Source organism: Rhincodon typus, chromosome 15, assembly GCF_021869965.1.
Source record: "Rhincodon typus isolate 14 chromosome 15, sRhiTyp1.1, whole genome shotgun sequence".
In the NCBI taxonomy this organism is placed as follows: Eukaryota; Metazoa; Chordata; class Chondrichthyes; order Orectolobiformes; family Rhincodontidae; genus Rhincodon; species Rhincodon typus.
In genome coordinates, this window is record NC_063346.1 from 47022172 (window position 1) to 47037767 (window position 15596).

At 39.6% G+C, this 15596-nt stretch overlaps 1 protein-coding gene across 4 annotated transcripts in view; it reads left to right on the top strand.

Annotated features, from left to right (window-relative positions):
- The window catches only part of zdhhc1 (zinc finger DHHC-type containing 1), a 254802-nt gene that overhangs the window by 206955 nt on the left and 32251 nt on the right, over positions 1 to 15596 (top strand). For all 4 annotated transcript variants that reach the window (XM_048606034.1, XM_048606035.1, XM_020533915.2 and 1 more), the window contains exons 2-4: positions 3415 to 3633; positions 13510 to 13685; positions 15271 to 15372. In XM_048606034.1, the coding sequence (XP_048461991.1) occupies positions 3415 to 3633; positions 13510 to 13685; positions 15271 to 15372 (497 nt within the window). The remainder of the gene's footprint in view (positions 1 to 3414; positions 3634 to 13509; positions 13686 to 15270; positions 15373 to 15596) is intronic.

The following is a 15596-nucleotide window of genomic DNA, read 5'->3' on the forward strand; positions in this document are numbered from 1 at the left end:
TGCATCATCCTCCGACACTTCTGCCATCTGCAATCCGACCCCACCACCAAAGACGTTTTTCCCTCCCCACCCTTATCTGCTTTCCGGAGGGACCACTCTCTCCGGGACTCCCTTGTCCGCTCCACACTCCCCTCCAGCCCCACCACACCCGGCACTTTTCCCTGCAACCACAGGAAGTGCTACACCTGCCCCTACACCTCACCCCCATCCCAGGCCCCAAGAAGACTTTCTACATCAAGCAGATGTTCACCTGCACATCTCTTAATGTGGTATACTGTATCTGCTGTTCCGCTTGTGGCCTCCTCTACATCGGGGAAACCAAGCGGAGGCTTGGGGACCGCTTTGCAGAACACCTACGCTCGATTCGCACTGAACAACTGCACCTCCCAGTCGCGAACCATTTCAACTCCCCCTTCAATTCCTCAGACGACATGTCCATCCGGGGCCTCCTGCAGTGCCACAACGATGCCACCCGAAGGTTGCAGGAACAGCAACTCATATTCCGCTTGGGAACCCTGCAGCCTGGACTTCACAAGCTTCAAAATCTCCCCTCCCCCTACCGCATCCCAAAACCAGCCCAGCTTGTCCCCGCCTCTGTAACCTGTCCTTCCTCCCACCTATCCCCTCCTCCCACCTCAAGCCCCACCCCCATCTCCTACCTACTAACCTCATCCTGCCCACTTGACCTGTCCGTCCTCCCTGGACTGGCCTATCTCCTCCCTAACTCCCCACCTACAGTCACCTTTACTGGCTCCATCCCCGCCTCTTTGACCTGTCTGTCTCCTCTCCACCTGTCTTCTCCTCTATCCATCTTCTATCCACCTCCCCCTCTCTCCCTATTTATCTCAGAATCCCCTTCCCCTCCCCCATTTCTGAAGAAGGGTCTAGGCCCGAAACGTCAGCCTTCCTGCTCCTCTGATGCTGCTTGGCCTGCTGTGTTCATCCAGCTCTACACCTTGTTAACCCAGAGATTACTCTTGCTCCTCTTCAAATGGTGCAGTGTGATCTTTCAAATTTTTTGCTGTCAAAGTATAATATGCTAGTTGAAAGCTGGGACATCTGAAAATTGCCCTCAATACTGCACTGAAATGTATATCTGTGGTAGTGACCCCCTGCCAAACCTAGAGGGTCGTTGGTTCTCAAGTTGATTTTTCTGAGAGTTTGAGTAAAATCTTTTCTCTGTGGACTTGCTTAACTTACCATACATCTGCATGACTTAGGTTATTACATTCAGCCTGTGCTGGAAGTGTTTCTTGGGGTGCCCCAAATTGCTAGAACTTGCCCAACTGGAGGTAGAATCCTCCTTTAATTTCATGCTTTCCAGTGGTGAGGAAAGTTAAAGGAATGCAGAAGTCAGGACTGTGGTAACATTCTTACATGCAATATAAATGTTGAATATTTTATGAGCTCAATTGGACTTTGTTACCAGCATTCAATACCCAGTTTCTCTGCAAACAGTCTCCAAACTGTGCTGAAAATACCAGTGTGGACACCCCTATGGTCTCAGATAAGTAAATGACTTTTTGTTTGGCTTACGAAGCCCCTTGTGAGTTTGTGCTTTGAAAGGGCTTCCCTTGCAAGTTTCTTTGCTAATCATCACAGACGTTTTTCCATCTGGTCCATTTTAAAACTAATATTTGGGGTGTAACTTAAATTTTAGCCATCTTAGTGCTGGCATTGTTTGCACCCTGTCAACAACTAAAGGCAATGTCTAGTGCAGTTGTAGAGGTGCCCTCCCATAATGGCATCAAAGTATTCCTATAAACTGCACAGTAATCTGAAATCTGGTATGTTGTGCAGGAAGAACTTTTAAGGGGGACAACACTCAACTAAATCTACCATACACTCCAAAAGTAGAAGATGAATCAATATCGTCCTAATTTGTTGAGGTTATTTCTCTTGTCTGTGTTGTCCTGTGCTTATCAGCAAACATTTCCCCTGGGACTTAGCACCAGGAGCATGTTGCAGCACATGCTGTTAACTGCCACTTTCCTTGAGATTTCATTGTTTTGCGGTCAGTGATTTTCTGTGAATGGTGGTGCCTTGAGTTGGCTTTGCCTGGTGTTTATGTATGTTGATGGCAGTATTTGCTGACACCAGCAACTACGTGCTTCGGAATGCATATGTCAACACAAGATGTCATCACGCAGATGTTACACGTGATGCCACGCACAAATGCTGTACTGTGCATGTGTGGAGAAGTGTGTGTGATTTTGAACTAGGATTTAGTAATGGGGAGTGGAGACGCGGGTCACAGACAGGGGTGGGGGTCCTTGGGAATGAGAAGGTAAGAGGGCCTAGAAACCAAGAGATGGGTGTGACAAAGATCTCTGCGCAATTTAAAGATGCTCAAAGTGCACAAGATGTCAGTGTGCACAATCTGTGTTGTTGGGGCTGGTGATCACAGTCTGTCAATTTTTGTATGTTCAAGGAGCTCCTTTTATTGACATTAAATGATCAACTGTTGTGATTTGTCCTAATCGACTTTCTCTACCCCCACTTCTCCCCTCCCCTCCTCATAGCAACAGTATTGGTGAGACTGCTGATGTGGGAAATATGAAATCCAAACAGAAAATGCTGGAGAAATTCAGCAGATCTGGCTGAATCTGGGAGAGAGAGACAGAGTGAATATATAAAGTCTGACATGTTTTGTTTTCCATAGTTTAGTTTTTTTTAGCTTTTTGACAGTTAGTATTTGGACCCTCTGTCTTTCATCTAGAACGAGCCAGTTGGAAATTTAACATTAGGGTTCACTGTTTTATTCTAGTTCATTGAGTTTGGTTTTGCTTCTCATACAATAGAAACAACATCTATGAATGTTCTAGTTTCCTTGGGGCATTGTAATTTCTTCTGTTACTTGTAATGAAGCTCTAGGGATGGGGCTGTCCTAGAGTGTTTTTCTGTCTCCTGCTGTTGTGGGTACTTAGTTCAGTATGAACATTTTAGGAGATTAGTTAGAATTCATGGTATGCAGCAATACCTTTTGGTGAAGGCAACCTGCTGGCCATTACCTGGCCCTTAATTGCCATATGAATTGCCTTCATAAGCCACTCAGTTGCAACAAACTGCTACCCTGAAGTAATTCAAAATGGGAGTCTCCTGCCATTTTCTCAAAGGATGGACAGTAAATGCCAACCTTGTCAACAAAGCCAGTATTCTAAGAATGGATAAATTAAAGATCATCAACCTGAAATATTAGCAAATAAAGTCATACATGATGATACAGTGGTTTTAAAGTTTAATATGTGGACATTAAGATGTGCAACATGAAGTCTCAATGCTTCTGTGAGACAAAAACTAATTTAATGCAAAGCAGAATGTCCCTGCATTAGCAGTATACAAGCTGTATTAACATGCTACCATTGAGATGAAGAATATTGCTTGCGCAACTGACCTTTCAATATTATCTTATAGATGAATTTCATCAACAAGAATAGCAATAAGACTGCACCAGAGAGGAATATACGTACTTCAACAGCAGATAGCCATCATCGCTCAAGGACCAATGGCTGGACCTGGCCACTGCATCCATATCAGATAATTTGTTGGATCATCTGCCTCTACTTTGTTACTGTTGTGTTTGGTATACTTATACCTCTTCTTCCATCTCATTGGGTACCAGCTGGCTACATTGTATCTTTTTTATATGGAAATGTAACAGAGAGCTTACTCCAGAGATTGATATTTCTGTCCAAATTATTTACACAATGCATAATTCAGGAAGTAGGAGTTCATTCTCCACAACTGTACAATCATTTCTGCTCCAGTTCTGTGTTAGACCTTTGACAATTTCCCTCTTGACAAAAAATCTAATTCAGAAATGGGACAGAAAATGACACAGTTTATGTAAAGTTAATGATACCAAATTTGTATAAATTTTAAGATGAAAATGAATGCCAGACCAAAGTGTATAGTGATCGTCTTTAATATACAGGAAGTCTTTCTTTATTAACTTCTAGCAAACTTTGGTGTAGTGATGCACAATGTAAATCATTCAAGGGAATGCAAGTGCGTCATCACTGCATGGTCCAAATGACTGAAGATTGCCATATGCTGCTGTACGGAAACAAATGATCTTGGACTCCCACCTGACTTTGAATTGTGCAATGTGGTTTTTTTTTTTTTGAATTTCAACAGCCTATTTGTACCAGGTAGCTAGATGCTAAAAATATAATAAAAGATTTTTTTGTTGATGAAGAGCAAAGATTGATTTTGGTTTAGATTTAAAGACAAAATGGAGCCTATCCTCTCAAAAGTGTATGTCCCCTTTAATTAAAATATCTGACTTCAGTAGCCTATAAAGAAATAACTTGAATTTATCTGGAGCTTTTTATGACTTCAGGATGCACCAAATACTTTACAGGTAGTCCCTGATTTACAAATGTCTGATTTATGAACACTCATTTATGAATGAGATCCCATATTAATTTTAAAGGTCCAACAAGCAAATGTCTGCTCATACTTACAAGCGGCTATTTTATAGTGTACTGTATTGTGTTCTGACTTGCATATAAATAAACTTACGAATGTATTGGGCAACAGAACCTGTTTGTAACCTGGGCGCTGCCTATACGGTCAATTAAGTACTAGTTAAAATAAAGACACAATTACACAGACCAAATTTCCTAACTGATGATTCTATCCTGCTTCCTAGTCACTGTCTGACGCTGAGTCAGACAGTTTGCAACCTTGGCTTCCTAGCTCATCCAAGGTGAGCTTTCAGCCTCATATCCTCTTTATCACCAAGACTGCCTATTTCTAGCTCTGAAACTTGGCACACCTCTGCCCAGTTTGCTCATCTCGTGAAACCTTAATCCTTGAGCTTGTCATTTCTAAACTCCATCGTTCCAGTTCTTTTCTAGCTGACATTCACACCTTGCAAACATGAGCTCATCCAGACTGTATCCTAATTCATTAATCCATTACTCCTTTGTTTGCTGTTCTACATTGTCTCCCAAATGTGCAATACCTTGTTTTCTCTTTAGTATCCTCATCTACTTTTCAAATCCCTCCATGTTCTCATCCACTTGTTTGTAATCTACATCAGTCCTATCCCTATCCAAAACTTGTGTGCTCCCTCAATCCTCTCACTTTTTGAGCATTGATTTTTGTTGATTCACTGTTGGAAACTGCATGCAGGTGCATAGACGGTAAGCTCTGAAATTCCTCTGCCTTTCAGATAGTCCTTAAAACCATCAATTTTCGTCACTTCTCTGATGTAAAAAAGGTTCAAATTTTGTTTGACATTCCTGTCGAGTATCTTGAGGTGCTTTCCAATGTATTCAAATACCTTTTGGCAAGGTACCACATGGAAGACTGATTGAGAAGATTAAAGCACATAGAATTGAGGGAAACTTGGTGAGATGGATCAGAAATTGGTTCAGTAATAGGACACAAAGGGTGGTTGTAGAAGACTGTTCTAGTAACTGGAGGCTAGTGCCCAGAGGTATACCATAAGGAGCAGTGCTGGAACCCTTACTGTTTATTTCATAGATGATTATAGGTTACAGGAAGATGTGTCGGTCAGATGGGCAGAGCAGTGGTAGATGTGTTTAACCTTGATAAGTGTGAAGTGATGCACTTTGGAAGAAGAAACAAGATGAGGGAGTATTTAATAAATGGAAAACACCGGGTAGCTCAGAGGAACAGAGGGATCTTGGGATAATTATTCATAGATTCTAGAAGTCAGCAGAGCAGGTGAATAGGATAGTTAAGGCATTTGGGACACCTGCTTTCATCAGTCGTGGCATATAGTATAAGAGCAAGGACATAATGTTGGAGTTGTACAGAGCATTGGTCAAGCCACAGCTGGAGTACCAAGCAGTTCAGAGGACGTTCACCAGGATGTTGCCTGGGATGGAGTAATTGAGCTATAAGGAGAGACTAGATAGGCTTGGATTGTTTTCTTTAGAGCAGAGAAGGCTGAGGGGCGACATGATTAAGGTATATAAGATTGAGGAGTGTGGGCAGGGTGAATAGAGAGCAGCTGTTCCCGTTGGTTGACGAATCAATCAGGAGTGGGCATAGTTTTTAGAATAAGGGGCAGGAGATTCAGAGTGGAAAAAGCTTCTTCACTCCGAGGGTAGTGGGAATCTGGAATGCACTGCCTGGGAAGGTAGTGAAAACTGGAAACCTTACAAGCTTTTAAAAAAACACTTTGAATGAGCACTTAAAAAATCATAACATTCAAGGATTTGGGACAAGTGTAGGAAATTGAGTTTAGCATGCATTTAGTTATTGTCGGTATAAACTCAATGGGCTGAAGGACCTTTTCTGTGCTGTATGACAAAATGAGGAAAAAACTGTTGAAGAAGCTGTATGAATGTAAGTTGTAATTCACTAGAACACTGGAAGAAGCCCTTTCCTGTTGTTTTATGCCATGAGTAGATGGTTCCTCGATTTAAATCTTATCTGAAAAACACCTCCATCAGTGTGTGTTAGCAGTGTATATGGTCTGAAGGAATGCCTGAGACCTAATGGATAGAGGGAACAGATGATAGATAATAAGTAACTATAAGATATGCACTTAATGTGTAAACGAAAAACAGAGGATCAATATCGCAGTTTTAAAAAAGGATGGTGGAGAATGGAGAGACCTCCAATTTGAAGTGGGTGGCAAGTCAAATATCTGATTGTTTACATGTTGTAAGGAACTGTTGGACGTGGTGAAAAGAGGATGTTTGAAATGTTAATGTGCAAACAAAAAGTGGGAATAATGTTTATTCTCATTTTATTGTTTTGTTTGCACGTTATTAGATTGATTCCTCTTAAAAGAGGAATTTATTATCCTTTAATATGGTCGGAAGGAATTCCTGCAACCAAATGGAATGAGGGAACGGATGATCGCTGTATTAATGAGTCAACTTGATTTGAATTGATTGTATAAATATGATAACTAGGAATCAGTGGGTTGAATTTTATGGAATGTGGCTAACTGAACTTAAAATCTGGCATAAACATGTAGACTTGAATTCTATTTATATACTTTTGGAGGATTACATGTTCCTTCCCTCACCCCATACTGCAGTGAATTGTCAGCATAGATGTGTGTCTTGAATGAAGAGTACAGTTCTCAATTGTGATCCCTGAGAATACTTAAAAGGCTCAACCAAATTGTTTCTAAATTATTCCATGTTGACTTCCTGTTTTATTTATAGTAACCAGTGCAGTTGTTATTGTTAATGATTTAGATTCTAGAACAAGCATTTTCCGTGGACAAGTTGAAAGGTTTGACAAAGGATTAAGGTTCCTGACAGATTTTACAGTGCATGTGTATGTAGAAGAGTTTAAAAAGTCTTTGTGCTAAGGCAACCTGGTAGGTGAAGGATGAGGGATTACTTGCCCAGCTGTCTCTGCCCTTCATGATCCCATTTATAGTCGCTTTTGTCATCATCTGATTAAAAGAAATGGCTAAGTCCTGATTGTTAGGCTGATAAAAGGAGATTCACTGAGCATTATGCTTTGACACGTGCTGTAATTATTATTTTTGCGGCATTCTTCGGTTGAATTCTACACACTAACCTAAAGCGCACAAAATGATTTTATGATCAGCCTATGTAATGCAGTGATTGGCTTCACGCCTTTAAATAGGAACGTAATGTCAGAGATATCAATTTAATGGGGACAATTTTACAGAAATTCAAGTGTCATCTGTTTGGAAATTGAACTGATGTAAAAATATTTTTCATATTAAATAATGGTTGTATCTTTGATATTATGAACCTTGATTCCTGCTGAAATAAGCAACAGGCTGAAAACATTGATGCGTTATAAGTCATAAATTGTCATCTTGAATGGTCATTCATATTTTTGCCTTATATTAGTCTTTATATTAAATATGAACTTTTTGAGATGACAGTTTTTTTTATTCTTTCATGGAATGTAAGCACTACTGGCAAGGTCAGCATTTGTTGCTCATCCCTCTCGGAATCCCAAATTTTCATTGTAAGATCACTGCAAAATGTGAACATTGCATAATTTGTCTAATTCAGGAGGATTTGGTAGTTAGATGCTGGTGATTGACTATTTCAAAGGTGCATATTGACAATACACATTCCTTGTTTAGTTAAGTTTACAATGAGATATGAATTTATGAAATACATTTAATTGTTTGCTATATACACAGCAAATAAACACTTGTAGTAAGAATCCTGTGCACTATTTTAAAATTGGTTGTTAGATAGTTGTGATACTCATTTTTAGAAATTTGAAACCATACGATGTTAAGTATAATTGGCTGAATATGCTGCCAGGCAATTAATCCTCTCATGAGGTTGTTGACTTGCTCGCTGAGCTGGCTTTTCTTGTTCAGACGCTTTGTCACCATGCTAGGTGACATCATCAGTGGAGCCTCTGACGAAGCAATGCTACTCTACTCCTCTTGCAATTTATACTGTTTGGTCCGTTATGGTGAGTAGTGTCATTTCCAGTTTTGATCTGTATGGGTTTGTATATGGGCTCCAATTCTGTATGTTTGTTGATTGCATTACAGGTGGAGAACCATGTCTCTAGGAATTCCCGTGTGTGTCTATGTTTGGCTTGGGCTACTGTGGTTACCTTGTCCCAGTCAAACTGATGGCCTTCATTGTCTGAGTATACTGATATTAAGGAGACTTCGTCATGTCATTTTGCTGCTAGTTGATGTTCATGTATTCTAATGGCTAGTTTCTTTCCTGTCTGTCCGATGGTAATGTTTGTGGCAGTCATTGCATGGTATTTTGTAAACCACGTTGGCTTTGCATGTTGTGGGAATGGAGTCTTTAGTCCTTGTGCGTGTTTGTCGTAGAGTGGCTGTGAGCTTGTGGGCTACCATGATTCCTAGTGATCTTAGGAGTCTTGTTGTCAGTTCCAATATGTTCTTGATGTAGGGCAGTGTGGCCAGTGTGTTAGGGCGTACTGTGTCGTCCTCCTTTTGTTGTTTATTTAGTAGGCATCTGCAGATGAAGTTGTGGAGATATCAGTTTATAGCGAGGATTTTGTATAGGTGCTCTTCCTCTTTCCCGTGTAGTTCCAGAGTTTTATAGTGTGTCATGCTCTGTTTAAATGGTGTCCTATTGCAGCTTTGTTTGTGGACGTTGGGGTGGTTGCTATGGAAGTTGAGGATTTGATCTCTGTGGGTTTCTTTTTAGCATACCGAGGTTTAGAGCACCCCATTGGTCATAGACTCAACTTTAACATCCAGAAACGGAAGTCGATTATTGCTTGCTTCTTACCTTGTAAATTAATCCCTACGAATACGCTGTTGATGAGGTGGTGGGGCTCTTCTAATTTGTTGCGTTTAATAATGACAAATGTGTCGCCTATGTACCGGGTCCACAGTTTAGACTGAATATGGGGTAGGGTGGTGTGTTCTAGTCTTTGCATGATTGCTTCAGGTATGAGTCTGGAGACGGGTGACCCCATTGGTGTACCGTTGATCTGTTTGTTTACTTGACCATTAAAGACAAAGTGTGTGGTGAGGCACAGGTCTAGTAGTTGAAGTATGTTGTCATTGCTGATGGAGCTGCTCGTCTGTGTTACTGCTTCCTCTAGTAATGTGGCCAGTGTTTCTTTGGCTAGTGGAATGTTGATTGATGTGAGTAAAGCTGTGACGTCAAAGGATACCATAATCTCGCCATTGCTGATTTTTATGTTCTTGAGGGTATTGAGGAAATCTTTGGGTTGAGTGGATGGAATGAGGTGATCCGTTGACCATGTGTTTCAATCTCTGTTGAAGGTCCTTGGCCAGTTTGTGTGAAGGTGTACCTGATAGGGAAACAATGGGTCTGTGGGGGATGTGTGGTTTCTGTACTTTAGGAAGTCCATAGATGCGGGGGTTGTTCATGCCTTTTGGTTTCATTCTCACTTAGTCCGTCTTGGTTATCTGCCCTGCATTCTTTAGTCTCTTCAGTGTCTGGGTGATCCTATTACCTAGCTGCGGTTTTGGGTCAATCACCACCTGTTGGTAAGCGGTTGTATCTGCAAGCAGTGCCTGTACTTTCTTAACATAGTCTGGTTTGTTCATAATGATGGTTATGTGCCCTTTGTCTGCTGGTCGGATCATGATGTTCTTGTCTTTCTTGAATTTATCTAGTGCTTTTCCGTCCGAGTTCAGGTTGTTCCCTTTGATCCTTCTGTGTAGTGTGGGGATTATAGTTTGTCGGATGGTTTGTTGTGTTTCGTACGTGAGTTTGTTGTCTTTTGATGTAGTCTCAGGGTGGCCATGAAGTCTGTTCTGTTCACATCTTTGTGGTTATAGTTCAATCAGTGTAATAGGACAGCTTTCTCAGTTTCTGTGAGTTGTCTGCTGGATAGGGTTGTTGTCCTTGTCTTGGTGGTGGATCAGTTTGGTGAGTTTCTCCTGTAGCTTGTGTCTCTTCTTAGTTTTGCTTTTGTGTTGATTGATGGTGATGGCCTGTTCTAGGGTTGTAGTCCACTGCTGGTCCCGAACACACTGGCCACACATGAAGAACATATCAGAACTGACAACAAGATTCCTAAGACCACTAGGAATCGGGTAGCCCACAAGCCCACAGCCACTCTACGACAAAAACACACAAGGATTAAAGACCCCATTCCGACAATATGCAGAGCCAACGTGGTTTACAAAATACCATGCAATGACTGCCACAAACATTACATTGGACAGACAGGAAGGAAACTAGCCATCAGAATACATGAGCATCAACTAGCAGCAAAATGGCATGACGAACTCCTCTTAATATCGGTATACTCAGACAATGAAGGCTATCAGCTTGACTGGGACAAGGTAACCATAGTAGCCCAAGCCGAAAATAGACATGCATGGGAATTCCTAGAGACATGGTTCTCCACCCGTAATGCAATCAACAAATATATAGAATTGGAGCCCATGTACAAACCCATACAGATCAAAACCGGAAATGACAGTACTCACCAGAAGGGACCAGACAGTATAAATTCCAAGTGGAGTAGTATAACATCGCTTCTTCGGAGGCTCCACTGATGATGTCACCTATCATGATGACAAAACGTCTGCAGGAGAACAAGCCAACTCGGCGAGCACGTCAACAACCTCACCCACAACCGAAGCTACAGATCTTTGCCAAAACTTTAATCCTGTCCGTTGTGTAAATCCTGATCTTAATGTGCCTAGGTTAATTAATCTTTGCACACATTATGTGTTGTTTGGAAGTAAACATGATTTAATAGACCGTTGTTTTGATCTGATGTCACTGAAGATTTTGATCTCTGGGAAAGGGTATGTTCCAGATATATCACAAAACAATGCCAATATTCTGATGATGTTTCTGGTTCGTACATTTAATTTGTTGAGATCAGGTGACCTAGTTTGACGTTTCTGTCATTTGCATCAAAATTGTATACAGGTACTTGCTCTTTTTCAATGAATTTGTGATATTGTTATGTAAAGAATTGAAGGGCTGTTTCTTCCAGGTAAGCTGTTTGTAGGATAAGACTATTTGAACAAAAGTGTTTGATCATTTTAAGCAGAATGAAGGAGCATAGAAGGAAGTTAGTTAGCTGTCATGGCTCTGTTGGCTCATTGTTTAATTAAATAATTATATGTATGTATTAAAAGTAGTTTTGTTACAGGCTGTCTGGAACTTTTATAATCTGAGAGTCCTTCTGAAGCAGAAAGAACAAAAACAATTGACATAAATGTGAGACATGAGCCTCAGAGTTATTCATCACATCTTAGTAAAATAAAAACACGAGAAATATATATTAGTCAAGTTGAAAATTAGCAGTGATAGATTTTAAGTTTTAGAGTAGTTGCTAGGCATAAACAACTTAACAACAATTTAAGACGAATATTAATTTATTAAATATTTTCTTTGACCGGAAAGCTGACTGACAAAGTTCATTGAGAATATGGTGAATTTGTCTGAATTGAAGCAGGACAGGAATAACTACCTTGAGAACTTCTGGATAAATTTAATGAGTATTTTTACAAGTCAGACTGAGAATACGTGTAAGTACTTTTAAAATGAATAATTCTGAAATGCAATCAATTTGTAGTTAAATGGCAAAATAAAATCAAGCATAAGCCAAAACAAAAGGACAAAAGTCGACTATTTAGTTCTTCAAGCTGGTTCATTCTTCAGAAAGGTCACGTTTTAAAATAATTTAAATTTATCTGTGTGGAATTCCGACTATTTGTAACTGATTTTCTGCACTAAAATTAGTCTAAGCAGCAAATTGCATTCTCTACAAACATATTGTTTAAGCATTTGAGAAGGTGGATGTTCAACATTTGCTTCCCTTTGTAATTAGTGCCGTAAATAAATTGTAGGAATGTAGAACTTGGAGACGTGTGAAATTTGAGAATATGAATCCATCAGTTCATTGTTAGTTACTGAGAAAAACAAACATTCTCCTGTTATTACTCAGCTAGTCTTTTATTTTGCAATTACTGCAACAAAAGCAGGTCAGTGAAGTGATTAAGAGGTCATGTAGCATACTTCACTTTATTAGCCAATGCATATGGTTTAGGAGCAGGAAAGTTATGCTAGAACTGTATAAAACATTGGTTAGACCACGGCTTGAGTAATGTGTGCAGTTCTGGAATTCACGTTATAGGAGAGAGGTGATAGCAGGGTGCAGAGGAGATTTACCAGGACGTTGCCTGGGCTGGAGAGTTTGTTAGGAAGAGAAATTAGACTGACTGGGGTTGTTTCCTTTGAGTAGAGGAGAAGGAAAGTGGTCACTATTGAGACATATCAAATTGAGGGGCATGGATAGGGTAGACAGGAACTTACCCCTTGGTGGAGTAATCAATGACTAGGGGGCAGATTTAAGATAAAGGGCAGGGTAGAGGAAATGTGAGGAAAAACTTTTTCACCCAGAGGGTGGTGGAAATCTTGAACTCACTTCCCGTCAGGGCATTAGAGGCAGAAACTCTCATTGCATCTAAATACTTGGTAAATGTTCACTTGTGATACCAAGGCATGCAAGGCTATGGACCAAGTGTTGGAAAATTGATTTAGGTGGTGATTGATGGGCGTTGATGTGATGAGCTGAAGGGCCTTTTTCTGTGCTGTAGATCTCCTATAACTCTAAACAAATAGTTAGTAGTTTAATCATTTAAAATGATAATGCATCTGTACTAGCAGAGCCAATCTATATTTTAGTGAAATAAGGTCTAAACAAATTGAATTCTGATGACTTAATATCTTGGAACAGCTTCATTATCCATGTCAGAATTATTTATTATTTTAACCCACAGATGTTTTAATGCAGTATGAATCAAGTCTGTTGTATCTTTTTATAATTATGTGTATTTAAATTGCCCAGCATCAACTCTGCCCAGATAATTGATGTAAATGGCAGCTCGTGTGACTTGCATACGTCTAAATGTATTACTATCTATTATTCAATACTCTATTTTATGAGTTAAGATTAATAGTGTTCACTTCATCATCTTTGATAAGTCTCATTTATTTGTTCCAAATTTATATGTGATGCTTTATAATGAAACTTTAGTATCACTATCCATAACATTGAAAACTGTTTAACCTTAACACTCCTCAGTGGCTCGGTGTTATGTTCATTTGCAACCTGATTGTTCATTTGACTTCAGCCAGCATTGACCCAGCTGATAAGAATGTTCGAGCCAAGCACTATAATAAGCCAATTCCAGTGTTTGACCGCAGCAAACGTAAACATGTTATTGAAAATCATCACTGCTATCTTTGTGATGTTGATGTGTAAGTATCCAAAATGATATTCTGTCAGACAGAATAATGTATTATTTATTTATTGACTGCAGTAGGAACTGATGTTCTATACGATCCATTGCAAGCATAATTGAGTTGAGCCAAACTGATTTCATGTTGACCCTTCCAGCCAGTGTACCATCAGACTAAGCCCAATTTAAATATGCGGTCAAAGCAAAAACCAAATAACTGCCACAGTGAATCATCTTTGGAAAGGAAATGACTGGAATTCCAGACCAAAAAATAAAAATTAGTACAGTTTTAATTTTTGTAACCATTTTCACACTTGAGCACAGAATAGGAAGATTCTAGTTTTGATGTTAGATATGTGATATCAGCGGGGGTGCACGAATGGCCTTGGCAACTGTTGGTTAAGAAGAAGACAACTAAGTCCTACTTCTGATAGTCACTCATTAACTCTTGTTAAAGAGGGTATAGAGCAGTCAGGCTGGATCCTCAGTGGTCTTTTCCATCATACAAACAATACAAAAGCTGTTTGTTAAAGATTTGAGTACAATTATACATCACATTTAAAGGTATAAAGTAAACATGAAAACGTTTTTGATTATTTCTACAAATTGTAGAATCTCTCTCAAATCACTGTGTGTTGGGAAGGTAAAAGATATTCAGTTTGCATTTTCTAATGTCCTCTCCAAGCCCCCACCACAGTTGCCAACCTCTTGCCCCCCCCTTCCCCCATATTGCTTCAGAAGTGGTCTGTTATTTATTGTAATTTGATGAATCAAACTGTCTCCCTGTGACTCAGGTTTTCTAAATACTGATAAATTAACCAAGTAAGGTTTGTGCAGTTGCTTCCTGCAGTGATTACATGTAGATGCTTGATTAACTGTATAGGCTGATTTCTGATCTACTAACATTGTAACAGTTGACAGGTTCCCCAAGTCACAATCCACTGGTTTTGCCACTTGCTGCCTTTATAATTTCAATCTGTTGAATGCATTCAAGTGTCAGTGTTCCCTTTTTTTTTCCTGCTGTCCCTAGTGTGGACAAAGATACTAGTTGGTCTTGGTCAGGATAAACCTTGCTGGCCCTTTAATGCACACCAATTAATCACTCCTGATGAGTGTATTGATAGCTGCAAATTTTAATAGTTGAGAAATTTAGTTGAATGAGGTACATAGAAGACTAAAGGCAAGAATTTTTAAAATATTCAACTAAAATATAAATAAACAGAACTAAAGCAATTAACAACAGTGAAAGGAATAGCTATTACATGAACCCTATGCTAGGGCAGCAAAAGGAAATCAGGTTGTGAGATCTGTCCTTTTGTTTTGTGAAGTGGGAAAACTGTGAAATAATATTCTTGTATTCTCTGCCTGAAGCTTCTACACCACAATCTTTGCAAAGGATAGGGCAAGGAAGCAGGTCCTGAATCTACTCCGGGCATTGCTTCTGGCACCAGCCAGCTGAACCATCTGGCAAACTGTTGACTTTGCTTATATTTTAGCAGTTTAATGGAATGCTAATGGCCTTTCTTTGGAAAAATTCCAGAAATGCTTATTTTCAAAATCTGAGAACTGGACATAATTTTTTTTGCATTATTCTTTTTTCACAGAGGTTTGAAGTCCAAGCACTGCAGTCAGTGTAACAAATGTGTAGCAGCATTTGATCATCACTGTAAATGGCTCAACAATTGCGTAGGGGGCAGGAATTACTGGTAAGTCTGATTATTTTTGTGTTGTACATTTATGCAATAATACAATGCTTTAATGTGATAGTTTTAAAATTCATCTGGAATAGATTAATTGAACTGTTATAGAACTGTATTACAAATATTTCATTAAACAATGTGCTTTTGTTTCATTTATCATGGGAGGTAGGCATTGCTGGCAGAGCCGTATTTATTGTTCATCCCTAATTGCTTTTCAGTGATTGGCTTGG